Raw genomic sequence first — 18,387 nt, forward strand, 5'->3', positions numbered from 1 at the left:
TATAGGTCTTCCACTTGTTTGGTTAGAGTTACTCCAAGAAATTTTATGCTATTTGTGGCTATTGTGAAGGTTGATATTTCTCTGATCTCTTTCTCAGCCCGTTTATTATCTGTGTAAAGGAGGACTACTGGGTTTTTTTTTTTCGAGTTAATCTTGTATCCTGCTACATTACTGAAGGTGTTTATGAGTTGTAGAAGTTCCTTTGTAGAATTTTTGGGGTCATTTATGTAAACTAACATATCATTAGCAAATGGTGAGAATTTGACTTTTTTTCTGATTTGTATCCCCTTGATCTCCTTTAGTTGTCTTATTGCTTTAGCTAGAACCTCAAGTGCTATATTGAATAGATATGGAGAGAGTGGACAACCTTGTCTTGTTCTTGATTTCAGTGGGATCACTGTGAGTTTCTCTCCATTTAGTTTGATGCTGGCTGTCAGCTTGCTGTATATTGCCTTTATCATGTTTAAGTATGTTCCTTGTATCCCTGCTCTCTCCAAGATCTTTTCAGAGAAGCATTACCCTTCACAGTAGCCACAAATAACTAGGCTTTTTTTTTTTTTTTTCACACAAGTGAAATGGGACTCGAAGGGCACAAGCTTTGGGGCTGCGGAGATGGTCCCGTGGGGGAAAGGCTTGGTGGGCAAGTATGAACATCTGAGCGTAGAATAGCCGTGAACCCACATAAAAGCCAAGTGTGGTGGTGCACCACAGAACCCCAGCACAGAGAGATGGAGGCAAGTGTACCCGGGAGTTTGCTAGCTAGTCAGCCTGCCGATCTGCAAGGGCAGTTTCTAGGTTCAGTGAGAGACCTGGATCAGAGAATAAAGTGGGGAAACAATGAAGGGAGACATCAGATCTCAGACTCTGTTTCTTACCACATACAGGTAAGTTTATCCAGATGGATACACCACCACCATGGCCAACACACACACACACACACACACACACACACACACACACACACACACACGGTATGGGGCTTTGGGGGTCAAACTAAACCAAGCGAAACCAAACACCAGAAAACCCGAGTTCAATTAAAATATATTCTGAGTCTGGCTAAAAGATAACTTTCATATCCTCTCTTCCTAGCTGCCTCTCTTAGATAGTCTTTCTCCTGAAGTCTTAGATAGTCTTTCTCCTGAAGAATGTTTCTGTAGGGGAGGAAGCGAAGTGAGCTAGCCTTTCTGTCCTGGAATACTCCTTTGTAAAGGCTGATTTTAGACCAAGCAAAGATACCTTCAATGGAGCCAGTCAGTTATCTGTGAAGCTGGGGTGATGGGCTTTGAAACTGACAAAGGCAGCCGGACTTAGCTTTTTTGCAGAAGGAAGGGGACTTTATGCTCTTGGGGCTTCCATTGCCATTAATGTGGAGTTGTCCTTTAACATAGAAAAAAAAAGGGGGGGGGGGTGAAAGTCCACCAAGGGACCTCCTCCTATTCCTTGCCCCAGGCTGTGTTCTTGTGTAAGCAGCCCGCTCCAGCAGGCAGGTGTCCTGATAGGAGCTTTCCCTGTGAACTCTGGCCCTGTGGCTTCTCCCAGCCTTTTAAGGAAAAATCCTACAGAGCCCCCATCTCGACTGCCTTTGCTCTCCTTCTGTCTTCTTTGGTTGCATCTTTTATTCTTTTTTTCCCCTCAGTTCCTTTCTTAGAGCTTATTTCAGATGGGAAAAGTGCAGGCCTGGACTCCCAGTGGTGAGAGGTTTTGACTCTGTCTGGAGATGTTATAATGCGGTCAGATGCTGCTGGATGCGGGGGGAAATGGAGTAGAAAGACCCCTATCAGTTTTCCATATGCAGAACGTCAGTACGCGTTCTTTCTCTGAGGTCCTTTGGGCCCTCACCCAGGTTACTCACCTGAATGTCTCCAGACTCGGCGAGTGTGAATCAGTTTTAGAAACCAACCTATAGTTAAAAAAAAAAAAAAAAAAGGATGGTGTGTCTGTTTATAAATATGTGAAGTAAAAATGAAAGAGTGTTGGAGCTAAATCCTGACTGAGGTGTTTTTTAAAAAAACAGGTTTCTGTCTGTAAACCAAAGTGTAATGTATCTAAAATAAGTGAGTATTATTAGCCGTTAATGGGAATTTTCTCTTGTGGAATGCTTGCTGGGCAAAGTTTGCAGTTGCAGGAGCTAGTCTACACAATACCGTTTAACAGTGTGTTTAGATCTTCAAATCAGATGTGTCGAGAAAGAAAGGCTTGCCACTCAGGACCGTGCTTATAAATGTAGTGCAATCCTTGTTTTAAAGGAGTTTTACGAGGCTAGATTGACACTGCTCAATAAACAATTCACAGAGTTAAGCATAACCCGCGAGTCATTAAGGAGGATGAGTCACGGTCCTGACAGGCCAATAAGGTAAGAGAACCCAGGTTGCAAAACAATTACCAGCCCAGCCCGCGGGACCCTGGAAATATATTCCAGGTATCAGTTAAGAAAACAAAGCGGTAGTGTTCGGCCACTCTGCAGAGGACAAGCTGAGGCTGCTAACCAAACCAAACGACCCCACTGACCATGCCCATTTTTACATTTGTTTCAGAACAAGGGCCATTCAAACCACCGGAGGTAAGACTGCCGTTTCAACTTTTTCTGTAAGCGTTGTGTTTCCAGGGGTCTGCTAACTTAAACAGGCTTGGGCTCTAATGGTGTTAAACGTGCCTTTTCTGACTGAGTGGAACAGAAATGGAGGGAGCTGCCAGGTGCTTGTCAAAACATGAACGGGATCAGGAATTTTCACAGCTGTTGTCTGGAAGCCTTCGGTTGAGGGGAAAGGTGGATATTTTACAGTAATAGTGAATGAAGTCGGGGCTAATCAGAACGATGGCAGGACCCAGCGCCCTCCGTGAACTGTTGTTTTACTGCCCTGCAGTAACCTGCGAGAATCCTGCCACAGTTCCGAGTGTATGGGTTCAGGTTCCTGGTAGCTTCCTCTTCAGCACAAACCTGGTCATTGTTGTGCCCCACTCATCAAATCAAGCTCTGATTTCCCTTTGGTTTAGCACAGCCTAACTCCCAATGGCGGCTCTCGAGGATAGCTCTCATTATAAAGTCACTTCAGAAACGGAAGAGAACGCAACATATGACAGGTTCTGCACCACCATTATTTTGGCTGTCCATCAAAAGTAACAGAAATTTACCTGACTCTGCAAAAGTACCATAGCAAAAATTTAAGTTAAAAATTACCAGAGGAAATTAAATATAAAATGGGTGTGAGATGAGTAAAAACAAGGTTACCTGAGTCTTTCAGAATGAAAGGATCGCAGTCGATTTACTAAACTGATTAGCACATTGTCATCATGGGTCTCCAGTGTCAGCACGAGAAAGTATTGTAAAATAAAAATCACCTCCGGGCCAATAAGGCAGCTGCATTATTAGTATGCTTTTACCAGCTACTTTTTATACAGTTGGTGAAAATATGGCAAGCATGGGGAAATGTCCTTAGAGGTCCCTTCTCCTGTCTTTTGTGTACTTGTGTACCTGTGTAACTTCTGCATGCAGGGTGACAAGGGTGTGGTTGGAGGAACCTCGTGGTAGATGCAGCTGCTCACTGTGCTAGATAGGTGGGTGTTAGGACCTAGAGTTTAGACCAAGGAACATCTATAATACGGCACCAATGTTTTCTGAAAATAATGGAACATCATGACTTATTGCAGGCTAGCGCCAGTTACCCTGAAATTTCTGTTACTCTTTCCAAGACAGGGAGAGAATTTTTTTTTTTTAAATCAGGGGTGCCAGGATCCTTCTTGTACCGCATGGTCTTTCTCAGCATGCTGGTCTTAGATTATTGAGAAACATAGCGTGTGGTGTCTCTAGCTTCAACTCAAGGTTACTTCACATTTATCCTATTAGACATGTGTATTCTTTTTTTTCCCTAAGAAAATGATTTCATTTGGTTTCAAGGAAGTAACGTGAAGTGGGTGTATTTGCAGCAGGAGAATGTGCTAATAAGACGTGGTTAATCATTCTCACATGATATTAAATAATTCTCTCAGACACATTTATACCCTTAAAATTACATGTGAGCCTATTAATAAAAAGGAATTAATCCCCATGTTGAAAATTAAAAAAAAAACATAGCCTCGGCGTTGTAGTGATTTTCTTAACTTTTGAATGTAATAGTGCAATTTTCATTTAATGTATAACTTCACTAATAACCTCCCCTTTGTCTGGAGAGAAGATGATACTGTGCTCTGAGGCTAGCCAATTCACTTGGAAACTGCTCCCTTTTAGGAAAAGTGTAACAAAGAATATTAAGAATGTGGTTTTTTATTTTGTTTCTTTTTCTGCAAACCCCCTGCCTCTCCTATACTGGCTTAGAATTCTCTTCTGCTTACCCTTTAGTGCCATGGGTTTTTGTTTTAAAAGTTGACTTCATTGTCAAGGCAGGCCAGTCTTTCCACAGCCACAGGACCAGAGGCTTGCACAGCTGTCCAGATGTGGTCACCTCACTCACAGCCTAGGTCTTCACGGGTCCTTCTGACTACACAGAGCAAGCTTATTCTTATATGTCTGTGCTTTTTTACACTTTGCATCGATGTCCCACTGTGGACGAACCAAAGCCAACTTCCATACAGGAAAGGAAATGTTCCCTAGTGTTGTTGGTAAAAATCCACAGAAGGAATCATTTCCCCCCACATAGGCAAGAAGACCAGGAGAGTTTTAGACAATAAAAGCATTTTAAAAAATAAAAAGACAAGACAGTGAAGCAAGAAATAATTACCAAGTGCCTATAAAATGAGGTTTGCCTCTCCAACCCCTCTGGGTAGATCAAAGGAGATTCTGACTCCAGAGACATGACTCTCACGTCTCCTGGACCTCTGACTTAAGAGCTTCCAGGCAAGGCAACCATATATGCCCTTTCTTTCCCATCTTCTACCTGCAGACCCGGTCTGTCCAGCCCTGTCTGGCTGAGAAAATAGGTGTGAGAGAGAATTGCATTAGAGACAGAGACATTGCACTCTATATTTCAGAAAGATTTCTAAAGATCTTTGGATTTTTGTGGTAGAAGATGCTTCGAAGGTGCTGTCTGAGTTAATCACAGATTTTCCAGATGCGCCTTGTTTTAACAGCTGGGGTTTCCTTCTGCATGCAGAATTTCTTTAATAGATAGTTTACTTTACTGCCTGCTTTTCCTACAGAAAAGTTTCTGTTTTGAGGGTGACTAACTTAAATGGCTTTCCTGGAGGAAGAACATCAAACAGTCGGTAGGGCAAGTGGGGTGCCGTCATGTATGCGTGCAGTGGCAGCTCCCGGGGAGGAGGAGGCAAGAGGGTCTGGTGCATGCTTGGTTCAAGATCAGCTTCAGCAGTTTAGTGAGATCTTGGTTCAAAACCACAGCACGGCGTAGAAACTGTAGTTTCCCAGAGCATATCCTTTGTGTGAATTGGAACTTCCATGACTCCACAAAGTTAATAACATTAGTAATTGGAATCACTTGATGATTTGAAGCACTTAAAGTGAATGAACCCTCACCACCACCCTGACCAAGTAAGCGTTAGTATAGTTTTTCCTGAAAGATGGGAAAACACAAGCAGAAATGTTTTGACTTTGAAGTTAATCTCCTTTTCTGTATTATTACTAACCGCATTGTATCACCTACTTTAATCTTAAACTGAAGGCAAAATAGGCAAAGATGATTCCTGTTGTCAGTTCAGAAGGCGATGGTGTTGGGAGGAGGCAAACACTGGCACAATAGATGTCATTGGATATTTTTTTGTTGTTGTTGAATATATCTTAAGTTGTGTTCCTTGGTGCCCTTTCAATAGAAAGCTCAAAAAATTTAAATAAAAATTTAGGTAAAAAAGAGTTTGCCTTTGACATCAGTTTCCCCGTATTTTCAGAAGTGGATCTGTAACCCATGTGCCTTCCCTTTTATGACATGGCCAGCAAGTAGCCCAGGGCAACAATTTCTCTCACAGTGATCCCGTATAATGGTTTTCCAAAGAATAGATACCCTGCTTGCTCAACAAAGACCCCATGCAGCGTTTAATGGTCCTATTAGTCTTTTACAAATACATTTGGAAAGTAGTTGGGGTGAAAACAAAGATTACGTGTTTAAAATTTGTTTTATCTAAGAACTCTAGAATCTTCAGGATGTGGCTTTGAGCCCCTGGAGAAGGTGAAAAGACCCCATTTCAACATTTCAGTGATTTGACTTATGAATGAAATCAACGTGAGAAGCTCCCCTGAGAAAATCCACAACTTATGTGTGCTGCTCAAAGTGAGGGATCCTCCGACTGAAACCATGGCCCTGTACACACAATGACAAATTCCAATACATATGAAAGAAAATTCCTCATGAAAAGCTCCATACTGTGGTCCTGTGTGCAGTGGTCCTCCATGCAGATTCACATTTGTTTGTAACAAAAAATAAAAAAAAAAATCAATCCTTCATTAGTGAAATTACTGTACTAATTATAGCAAAGAATTCGATGCTAGTAAAATCAAATAGTAACCACGCATTTTTTAGATTTAAAAATCCCTTTTCTTGCTTTCATAGTGTGCAGTTTTCCTTAGGAATACCTTTTGTATAATAATTAATTTTGTACTTCATGAGCTGCCTGAATTTTTTTTAAGTATCAAGATACAGCTCATCTGTAATTAAGACACATTTATTATTTAAGCATTTTATGCAGCCAGGGCTTTGGGTCTTTGGTTTGGGACTGTGTGGCTTCTTCAGCCACTGGTCTGTCACGGCCCAGAAATACTTGAGTTAGAATTTGTAGGATCTGCTTAAGATTGTGTTATTCACATTTCTTCATTGGGAATATTTTCTAACCAAAAATGGATCTGTGGCGTTAGTCTTCCTAGTTTCTGTAATCCTATGATTTTAAGAAATATTGGGTCAGGATACATAAATTAGGCAAACAAAGGTATTTCTGTTTGTGGCAATGACTTAATAACGTCATGATATTCTCAATGAAAACTTATCAGGGGAATTATATTAAATTATAAATACAAACATGAAAACCACATTTTGTTCATGTTTAGCCGTGTTTTTAATTGAATCTAAGGCGACATTGATTGCAAGAGCATCAGAGCTATAATGATCGTGTGCCATGTTACCAACATGTCTTTGTGTCGTTTCCACACAGAAACGGACCAATGGACTCCGGCGAGCTCCCAGACAGGTGGACCCAGGTGTGTTTCTCGTCGTTTATCCTATGATAACTCCAGTTAAGTGATTATGAACGTATATGGGAATTTCTCGGGGAGTCGGCTGCACGGAGGGCCTTTGTTCCCACAGCTTGGTCTATGCCTTGTGACCAGGAGGTGAAGCCCTTAAGTGCAAATCATTCCCGGGTGACTAACCCCCAGCCCTTTCCACAGTCAGCAGGTGAGCTGGTTCTTTGCTTGCTGAACAGCCTCAGGGTGCCTGCATAATGCTAACATACCCAGCACCCTCCCCATTCTCCCCCTAAATCAGGTAAGAAAACCAAGCAGCTCAGTGCCACTTAGTGTGTTCTGAGAGGGCAAGGGAGAGCACGCCACTGCCACTTACTTCCCCACTTGGGGAAGTTTTCTTATTCTCTACCTGTATGGTTTTATAATCAGGAATATGGTTGTCAGGACGGTGAACAAGTGTCCCCTGGAGATCGCTGACTCAGCTGCAGAAAACAGTATTTTTTCCTACCATTGTAGTTTGCCCCTATCATTATCTTAGTATAATTATTTTTTTATCCACTAAGAAATGCCTTCCACAGTTTAATCTCTGACCCTTTTTGTACTGTGCACGATCCCATCCTTGGAGGTATAAAAGGTATCCACAGATAAAGCAACCAACTATATGAATTTGACTCCAGCCCCGTCAAGTGGACTGCGAAATGCAGAGTTACCTTGCTGGGATATAATCTGGATTTTTGTTTGGCTTTGTGTTCCCAGCAGCAGCACTGTTCATCTAGCTGTAAAGCTGCTTTTCCAAAGCCTAACATCTTTTAACTGAAGCCACACCCAGGCTGGCCCTGCCGGTTTATGAGATGGCAGAGATTATGGAAGCCCTGTTGCCTCTGGCTAGAAATTGCCTCATTTACATCTGGAGATGGGTTTAACTCTTTTAACTACAGAGCAAAGTTGATGTCATTTAAAAACACAGGGTTCTGCTTTCCTTTTTAATAGTTCTGACTTTCTGGAGCCAAGATCCTTCCCAGGGGTCTGTGGGGTGCCATTTAGAAGAGCCTTCATTAGTTGTATTTATTTAGTAGGACTGTACAGGTGTATAAGCGATGTGGTTTGTTTGTTTGTCTGTATGAGTTGTATTTCTAGTTCAGGAAATAATCTGGCCTTTAAAAGTGTTATTTTGAATTTTCTTTTTCACCTCTGTGCATTTTTATTTAGTCTGTTTCCTCCAAGAGAAATGCATTTATTTATAGTGGCTGAAGATGCACATTTAACTCTTTGCAATTTGCTTCACAACCAGTTTCCTGTGATCTCTTAAAGGAAAATATAGTGAGTTTTCAGATTCTAAATGCAGCCAAGTAGATCGGTAACAAAATAAATTCATACCGCTCTATCCTACAGCGCTTTATGAAGAATAAATTTACAAATATACCAGAAGTACGTCTGTAGATTTTAGAATATTCTCCTGTAGCTATGATATGCGCGTGTGAGTATATTTCTCATCCTTCACATTTCCGTGAAGAAGCGGATAGGTGATGATCTTATGTTTGGAGTTGCAGTGAGGTTTTACACTTCCTCCCTTAGCCACTCCTGGATTTAGGTCTGAGGTCCTTGTTCGTCTTGATTGCCTTTTTATCTCTGCCTCATTCTGCTGACCTGCAGGGATCATTTGCTCAGAATGAGCCTGGGTTTGACAACTGCCTTGTCATCAACGGGTGTAGCTGTCATTCGACAGATTTTTCACAATTCTTGGGAGATGTTTCTCCAAGACATTTAAAGAGATATCCATGCAACTGAGGCAGAATGAACACAGAGCTTCCTAGGAGGATTGGTTGCCACTTGTTTTGTATTTTGCTGTGAGGATTTCTTTGACCACCCTATCCCCATTTCTAACTAATCCAATTAACTTCTCCAAGTTCTAATATGCTGATTGCTTTCAAGAATCCCATAAAAAAGTGTATTGTAGAAAAACAAACTATTTGTGGGTACCAAATGTCCCTACTTCACCAGGATCAGATTTCAGAGCCATGTGCAAAACTAAATCACACATAGGCATTTTGTATTGGAAAGGTCTTTAATACATAGTTATGTGGACAAAAGACCTAATTAATGTTCATTACACAAACTGATGGATGACTGTGTATTTTTTCTTCGGTGTTGACTCTCTTGATTTTTATTTTTATCTATTTTTTAAACATTTTGGACACAATATATCATTTTCCTCTCATCCCGTTCCTCCCTCCAACCTCCCCCAAGTCTTCCCACTTCAACTCCTTCCATAACCCCCCAAATGATAGCCTCTTCTTCCCAATTATTATTGTTACACTACTTTTACAATTATTATTATTGTTAAACCAGAGTTGGTTTTTGTTCTTTGTGTGCATATGGTTTCAGGGCTGATCACTTTCTGTTGGACAACCAATTTGGGGGCTCATCCCTGGGACAGGCTAACTCCCCCTCTCTCAGCAGTCATACGTTACCTATAGTTCCTTATCAAGGAGGTGATCCCATAAGTTCTCCTCACTTCCTACTTAGTATTTCTATTTATATCTCCACTGTTCAGATCTTGATTATGCAGCTATTTCTATGAGAGACTGATTCCTAATAAACATCCCACTGTAATGGCTTATGAACTTTGTGCCCCATCTTTTAAGCTGGTTGCTGAGCTGTAGAGGCAAGAGCTGTGACATAGATATATCCATTGGGACGGAGTTCCCGTGATCCATTGGTGTCTGCATTGTGTCCAGCTGTGGTTTTATGTGATGGTCTGCTGCAAAAAGCAGCTTCTTGGACAAAAGCTGTTAGCTACACTTAACTGTGGGTGTAAGGATAAGATTTAGAATGCAGTTCAGAATTATTCTGGTCTAGCAAAGGAGCTCTAGTAGATTCTAGTCTAAGATCCATGCCCTCGCTAGCCTCAGGAAGTTAGCTAAGTTTCTACTACTAGGCATGGTGTTCCTCCTGTTAGTGGGCTGTATTTCAACTAGACAGCAGTTGGCTACCATTACCTTCTGAGTGCCATGCATTTCATCTTCATGGAGATCTTGCCTTGCTGGTTCCTGTTGTGGTTTCATAGGTTGTTGTGGTTTCATGGATATGACAGCTGGGTGGGACTGTTAATTGCTTCTCTCCTTTGGCGTCTTCCCAGTATTTTCTGGTATCATGGAAGCTAGGCCACAGGAAGGAGGCTTTCAAGTTACATCCAGCTTAAGCAGTCTGAGTCCTGTATTCTTAGTGTGCCCTGTTTTCATCAATAGGGGTTTACCTTCAAGTTCTGAGAGGCAACCAAGCCATTGTTTTGGGAGTCATGTGGAGTACCCTGACTAACCATTAATTCTAAAGGAGATTTTTCATGCCTGGTACTGGGTTTTTGCTAATCTGTGTGTGGTTCTTGTGGGGGAAGATTGTTAATCCTAGTGTCATAGCTTCCTTTAAGATGTGTGCATGTGTGTGCATATGTGTGTGTGTGTCTATGTGTACACTTATTCGTGCTGTATACGATTTTAGGTAGGTATGACGTAGACAAATCATTAAGGCTTTATCAAGCGACCTTGGTGGCATTTGTCCCTTTTCCCCCCTTCTCCGTCTGTCCTGAACTCCTCTCACCGTCCCGTTTGGAACCCCCCTTCCCACTTCCCCTTTCTCAAACTCGTGTCACCTGTATCCTGTCTCTTACTGTTTGAATTTTACCTGTAGCCATAGTACATACCATGTCATGGTCTAGACCAGGCTGGCCTTGAACTCACAGAGATCCACCTGCCTCTGCCTCCAGAGTGCTGGGATTAAAGGCATGCACCACCACAGCCTGGCTAAACAGTACTTTTGGATGTGCTTCATAAACTGTTCATACTCATTGGTAGCAATATTTATGCTGATTAATTTGTTCTACAGCAAGATATTTAATATTGGACACTTTGTCAAGTGGAGAATCAATAGTTGCAAGTTAAATCTTTGCAAACAGGTGAAATTGTATATTGGATTTGTATTGAGGATGAATACCGGGACATCCAGAGCTACATAATGAGACCCCGTTTTGGAAAAAAGAGCAAGCAAAAGCTGCTTAATTGTCATAAATTTTATATTTCCCTTTATTTCCTGGTTGTTAAACAACTTTTACAGTCTTTTGATTATCTTTACTAAAAGATACAACAAAGAGGGATGGTTGAGAGGATTTGTTTTGGATATAATTATTAGAGGTTTTGATTTTAATAAAGGGAATGAAAACTCTAGTTGAAAAATGTGTTGTGGTTTTTTTTTTTTTTCTTTTGTGGATCTCTAGCACAACCCCCAAACCATGAGAGCTATAGGCTTGTGCTGTGGCTTGTCCGGACACTCAGAACATTCTACTAGTAACTGTACCTAATGTTTAGATACCATGTTCATGATGGTTTTACTGTGTTTCCTTGTTCTGTACCGGGCTAAGAATTTTTAAATCATTTTTTAATCCTAATTGCTTTTATAAATATAATATTATGCCAGATGCAAATCCTGGTAGCTCATTTGAATCACTTATATATAGCAAGGTGTTCTCATCAGTTTGTACCTCTCTTCCTGAGACAGATGTTGGTATCAGGGACAACAACACTTGTAACAGACAGATCAATTATTTCAGGAACACGGAGGTGCTGGGCCTTTTTCAAGAACATGAGATCATAAGTCTCAAGTTAATCCAAGCACTGCTGTAGTATTTTTCACCTCAAGTGGCACTCAAGGTCAAAGTTGCCAATTAAATTTTAATACTTAGATTTAAAAATTTCCTTCTATCTAAGTATTGCAGACTCAAGATTGATTTCTGTTTGCATGCAGTATATCTGGGTTTTTTCATCGAGTTCATATTTTTAGACTTTTGTAAAATCATACTACATTTGTGGAACTCATAACCTCCTGTATGTGAGTCCACCATCATCAACTTTAAAAAATTCAGATTTTTATTCTTTGCTGTGCTGTCTAAAGATTAGATGAAGAGGATGTGAAATGCTTCCTCTCTTCTGAGCTTAGTCTGCTTATGTGTACTGTTATAACCTTGCCTAACAAATGATCAGATAATGGCTACGTGGATAAATCCTTTCCGAGAGCAAAGGCTTGTATGTTCATTGTTGCCTTCTCGATTATAGACGTCATACCCATGTCTTGGAAAAGCTGCAGTCTTAGACCCTTAGGAGTTGTCTTAGCCATTTCTTAGCAGATGCATCTTCAGCAATGGTCAGGTTCTCTCCTCCAGATGAGCGGGATTGATATTCATGCTCCCCTTGTCCTTATGTGAAGACGGGATCCAAGTAATCTGTCATCATTAACCTTATGCCTTATGTGGCATTAAACATAGGCAAGTTGTGAATTATAAAAACAACATTGTCCTTCTCCATAATATTTATATTCTAGGTAGGCAAGGAATAGATAAAAACACCAGGTTTCAGTTGCTTAAATGCCTATGTATATACGTTAGTTGTAAGGAAATTTAGCATTTAACTATTCTACATACAGATCCTTTGGACGATAGTATAACATAGTATCTTAGCAAATAGTCTTACAAACATAGGAAAATATTTTTAATTACATAGTCCATGCAAATAAGCTAAATGAATTAGAAAAGATAAGAAACTGTGGGCTCAGATTACTGTTAAACTGATTTATGTGTAGTTGCTTTGCATTTATGTAAATAAACATTTTGTTATGCTGGCTTATGGTATTAAATTGGAATTTAATATGGTTCTTTGGAGCTTTAATTTCAAAGGATTGCATTCCAAATCTAAATAGAATTGCTGACTTCCTTTACATTTGATTTTACACAGAGCAACTTATCCAATAGAGAAATCTTATATTTTAGTTTCGGAGTAGAAAACAGTGATGAGAAAAAAAAAGGAAAAAAAAAAACCAACAGCTCATTATTTTTAAAATCATGGCTCTAAAAGCTTATTTTAAAAATGACCCCTTTCTTTTAAGTGACGGAAACATGTACCTTCTTGGCGGTTTTTGTCAGCGAGCCTTTGTCTGCAATCAACAAGAGACAAATTCCATAGATTGTCATATTTCCATATTAATCAGTCATTCCTGCTTCTGTCTTTTCTGTCAGCCCTAAAATCCATCAAATCTGTAAATCGTATCCTAACTGTTGGGAGCCTAATTGTGAAGGTGCAGATCTATATTTTACATTGAGAGCAAATAAACTTGAACAGACAAAATGGGGCAAGGAGAACCCGGTGATTAAGATTCATTGCAGAGGAATGAGAAATCCAAGCTGTGAAGGAAGCTGGAGAGTGTGCTCTGGTTTCTAAAACAGCTGATTTTCCTCCAAGCTTCTATTAAACTCTGAACAATAAGACTAGTTTTGCACTGAGGCAGTTGATCCCCTTGCAGTTATTTTTCGGGACTACCTTTCTAATTCTCCTTGCCAGGATAACAGATTTCTGAAATGAACATCACAGCACCTGGCTCACGTCTCTTTCGGTTTGAGGATTTATTTCTCCTTTTTAAAGCTCATTCTGAGTTCACAAAGGACCATGACTGCTTTCTGGCAGGTCTGTACAAGCCTTGCCAAGCCGGTCTTTCATGCAGCACTGGTAGCTTTAGAATAGGAACAAAGGGGAAGTGAATATTCATAGGTATACATGGGGGGGGGTCCTTTTAGATGGCAAAGAGTATCAGTAATGTGATTATAGAGATAATAAAATATTTGTGCTATAATATACAGAATCTACTTAAGGGTCACTTACAAACTTGTAGCATAACCTTCCTGATAATATTATCTTTAGAAGATAAAGTATATGGGTATTAAATGTTTAGAGAAGCATTCCAAGAAGGAAGTCATAATCATAGTGAGCTACTTTGAACATTTATCATTGATAAAATGTTCTCTACCTTGAAGCTGAGCTATGACCCATCTCTGTATCTGTGGCCATGATAGTTAACTTCTGCTCCATATAAGAAGACAAACTATGTGCCGTGCAATACTAGATAAAAATAGAAATTTCAGAAATTTGTTATAGGCCAACCACTTCTGAGAGCCAGATAACCTCATTTCAGAGCTGTGGTCCCAACTGTTAGATGAAAGAAACCAATTGGATCAAAACTTATTACTCTTCAATAACAGTATTTGGTGTAATATCTAACTGATCCTAGGAGAGAAGCCATTGACAAATTAGTTTATGGTTATATTATTATCAAAGTTCTGTTTACAAATAGGTTTATCCCATTAACTGGATCATGGGAGTACAGTTTGTAAAATTTTGGTCAAAATAGCATATGAGTAGTTATTTTTCAATATCATCAAATTGATTTTTTTAAAATTTGAACAAAAAGAAAAGTTTACTTTAGGTTCTCAACATTTGTTTTTATAGATCATTTTTTCCTTTGGGGGCCCAACACATTTTTTTATCTGTGTGGCTAAAATTAATATTATAGGGACAATTCCTTGCTTTTATCAACATATATTTTATTTTTTTATTTATATTTTCTAGAAGAAAGAGAACTAAAACATAACATACTTGATAGCAGTACTGTTCATCCTATGAAGAGCTGCCCAAGTCTATAGATTTATGAATGGGACAGTTGACAGTCCGTAGCTACTTGTAGGTTCTTCTGAAGTAAATAAGGAGGCGCATAACCTGAAATAGGAGGCAGAGAAGACCAATAAACTCTGATCCCAAATGGTCGCTTTAGTTGGCAACAAAGCCAAGAGAGAAGCAGTTTTCTTGTCTTATGGTTTCATGGTTGTTTTTCTATCTGTGTCCTTGCTCGTGAAACGTTAAGTTTGAATTCTCCTATGAACACAGATACTGGACTTTTAGAAGGCAATAGTTCTTTGTTCCACTCTTGCCTACTCAGTGTTAGTACAGTTTGGTCCATTTGATTAGAAAACAGCAAACAGAATCCAAAAATATCATGTTCCATGGGAACGAATGGGAAGAAGGTGCCTAAGTGCTGGAAGGGTCAGGAAGGAAAACCATGGGCATGGATGTATTACATTCAGGCCATAGCATGCAGCTGCGACAGAAAGCAAATAATAAGGAAAAGTAAGGACAGAGCATAACTTAGTCTCTATGAATCCGTGTGTGTATGTGTGTGTGTGTGTGTGTGTGTGTGTGTGTCTGTCTGTCTGTCTGTCTGTCTCTCTCTCTCTCTCTCTCTCTCTCTCTCTCTCTCTCTGTGTGTGTGTGTGTGTGTGTCAGTGAGAGAGAGAGTCTACAGTAGATTGCCACATGACTTTTCCCAAAGACCTTTCGTGTTATTTAACTTACATTCTCCTTTACCTTGACCTACCCTCCCTCATCTGAACTTAACCCTTTCCATTCCATTATTCCTTCCATTTGAACTTATGTCAGAATTTTCAGAGCCTGTGTGGTTTATACTGAGGGCTCTGCATTGGCAAAGGTCAGCAAGGATTCATAATCTTGGGAGAGTTTACGCATATTTATCACCTCTAAAATAGGGATAAGTAGCAACTGTTTTTGTGTGTGTGTGTGTGTGTCTCAGTGAAGGTCAAATTGATTGCTAGATGAAGCACTTTCCCGTGGTGTCAGTACCTAATGCTTTGGAGGTGATGACTGTCACTAATGAATCTATACACCTGCCCTGGCTCCATACAGGTGTGTAACAGGTTGTCCTAAATAACAGCTTCTAGTTTCTTTGACTCTGTCACCTGAGCATGGTTTAACTCGGCTTTCTCGGCTTCAGGTTTGCTCCCAAAGCCTCATTTAGCATGTAGGGTAATGTCATCTGGATACTCTGCTGGGGAGGGGTCCATTTTCAGACTCAGGTATCGGGAAGCAACACTCCCTTTAGATGATGGAACTGAAGGCCCCGATACCTACCACACATAGCCAGGTGCTGCTCCCAATTCTTTCCTGTGAGAATTTTCTTATATGGATGTTTACTTCACCAGAGCATGTCAGCCAAGAAGGCAGTAGGGTATCCTAGCACTTAAAGCTTTACAGGACCCAATCATGGGAGGAAAGCCAGATCCTGGATTCTTGAGTTTGAGTGGCTTACCTAGAATCATGCCCTATATGGTGGGCGCTAAACTTACTCATCCTGTTTGAGCCTAAAGTACCTCTAAAAGACCTGTGAACCCTACTGCCTTTGACCAAGGGAAGCGTATTTTCCAAAGACTTAACCGCACAGGACATGGAAAATTAGTAGTGGGATCGGCTCTGTTTTGCAGAGTTCATTAGTGGCTGCTGCTACAAAGCAGATTCATGGCTGATTTTTTTACTTTATGCATTGTTAATTTTGAAAATGTTAATCTCACATTGCTACAGTATTTCAATTAATTTGGACGATTAAAACTTAGCACCAGAAGAATCCTTCGTGAAAGATAAGGCAGCTAATTAGAGGCTCGGAAACAAACAACTGGTAGACCCTGGCTCCGAAACAAACTGGGTGGCTGACTCTGGCACAGCTCGCGCTGCTTGTTCGAACAGTTTGGAAGTAGGAAGGATGATTTCTGGCAGGCTACGTATTAAAGTGGAATTTTTAAAAAGATGTTAAGGCATTAACTGTTTAATATATAATTGAAAATATGATACGGTTCTGAAAACGGCTTCACGTTCATTTGGTTGTGATATCTTTTGAGTAAACCATAGCAGGGACAGAAACGCAACAGGTGTTCATTGTTCAGGTATGAGTTAAAGGTGTGAGGTAAACTTTGAAAAATAATTGGCTTTCTTTAATAAGCTAAACTTTTACATCCAGAAGTTTATTTTGAAAGTTTCAGAAAACATGAGGGAAATTTTCTAAGAAGCTCCCTGAAGAAATACGTGGAAACCACTCACTCAAGTGACCGTCCCCCCCTTACAGCTTTTACTCATGCTTCTTTTCTTTGTGTAGAATAACATGTTTGCAAACTGTTGCAGCTAGTGATTTTATTGCTGCAAACAGACACCATGACCACGGCAACTCTTATAAAGAAAACACTAAGTTTGGATGGGTCACTTGCAGTTTCAGAGATTCAGTCCATTATCTTGACCAGGAGCATAGCGGCGTGCAGGCAGATGTAGCGCTTGAGCAGCTGAGAGTCCTGCAGTTTGCAGGTACCAGGAAGCCTACTGACTGTCACACTGAGGGAAGCTTGAGAAAAAAGAGACCTCAGAGCCTGCCCACCTGCCCCCACAGAGACACACATCCTCCAACAAGGCCATACCACCTAATAGTGCCACTCCATCTGGGGGCCACTTTCTTTCAATCCACCACACAAAATGTCTGTAGTTTTCGAGGTTTGGTATTCTGATTTTAATCACTGTTTCCTGAACATATTTGTTGAACCATTTGCCAAGTAGGCAGGCTTGGGGGCAAGTTTATGATCGTATTCTGTGTTGGTAAATCTATTGTAAGTTCAAAATATAATGAAGTACAAAATGCACTTAATGGACCAGCATCGTAGTTTTCTAACCCGCTGTACTATCTCATCTTTGTGTGTGTGTGTGTGTGTGTGTGTGTGTGTGTGTGTGAGAGAGAGAGAGAGAGAGAGAGAGAGAGAGAGAGAGAAGAGAGAGAGAGAGAGAGAGAGAGAGAGAGAGAGAGAGAGAGAGAGAGAGAGAGAGAGAGAGAGAGAGAGAGAGATCTGCCTGTCTGTTAAGCTGGGGACCAAGCTCGGGCCTTACACAAAGCAGGCAGGTACCCTTCTTCCAGTGTCAACTGTTTGTCCTCATGTATCCTCTGATTAGAACCCACTGGAACTGTGTCTGGCTGTTTCCTCCCTGCGAATGAAGAGAATGTTGTACTGTTTTTGAGTAGAATGGGAAGATAGAAAAGTTTCAAGTGTGGTTTCTATTGAATGTGCACTAATTTAGTACTACCAAAAATTCCAACGTCCAGGCCACCTTAGGTTGAGGACCACCTGCAGTTACCAAGTACCAGTAAGTTCAAATATAAACTTCATTTTAGGTAAGATATTGGTTTTAAACTTTTACTGGATACTTATAGTATTCTTAATTTTGAATTACCTGCTTGTTCTTTACCTAATTTTATTTCCAAAATTTACTGTTTTCCAAAGATCTGTAAGAAAGATATATAAACACTTTTTTTCTTTTTTTTTATTGGATTTTTAAAAAGTACCAATCCAAGTTCCATTCTTTAAAAAGTGTTTGGATAATTTTCTAGCATATTTGTTTCTATATAGGTTTTAAATTTGCAGGTCATCAAAGATTTTAAGATTTTGTTTCCATTTTATGCTTTTTTTTATTATTGAGAAAAGTAAAAAAAAAAAACAAGTTTCTGCCTCCTCCCAGCCTCCCATTTCCCTCCCCCTCCTCCCACCCTTCTCTCCCTCCTCCCACCCTTCT

The 18,387-nt window shown here is 40.3% G+C and overlaps 1 protein-coding gene across 2 annotated transcripts in view; it reads left to right on the top strand.

Moving 5' to 3' along the window:
* Vav3 (vav guanine nucleotide exchange factor 3) overlaps positions 1–18,387 on the top strand; it is a 320,561-nt gene that overhangs the window by 212,605 nt on the left and 89,569 nt on the right. For both annotated transcript variants that reach the window (XM_026789648.1, XM_005367914.2), the window contains exons 18-19: positions 2,535–2,560; positions 7,090–7,135. In XM_026789648.1, the coding sequence (XP_026645449.1) occupies positions 2,535–2,560; positions 7,090–7,135 (72 nt within the window). The remainder of the gene's footprint in view (positions 1–2,534; positions 2,561–7,089; positions 7,136–18,387) is intronic.

The sequence above is a fragment of the Microtus ochrogaster genome, unplaced genomic scaffold (assembly GCF_000317375.1).
Source record: "Microtus ochrogaster isolate Prairie Vole_2 unplaced genomic scaffold, MicOch1.0 UNK25, whole genome shotgun sequence".
In the NCBI taxonomy this organism is placed as follows: domain Eukaryota; kingdom Metazoa; phylum Chordata; class Mammalia; order Rodentia; family Cricetidae; genus Microtus; species Microtus ochrogaster.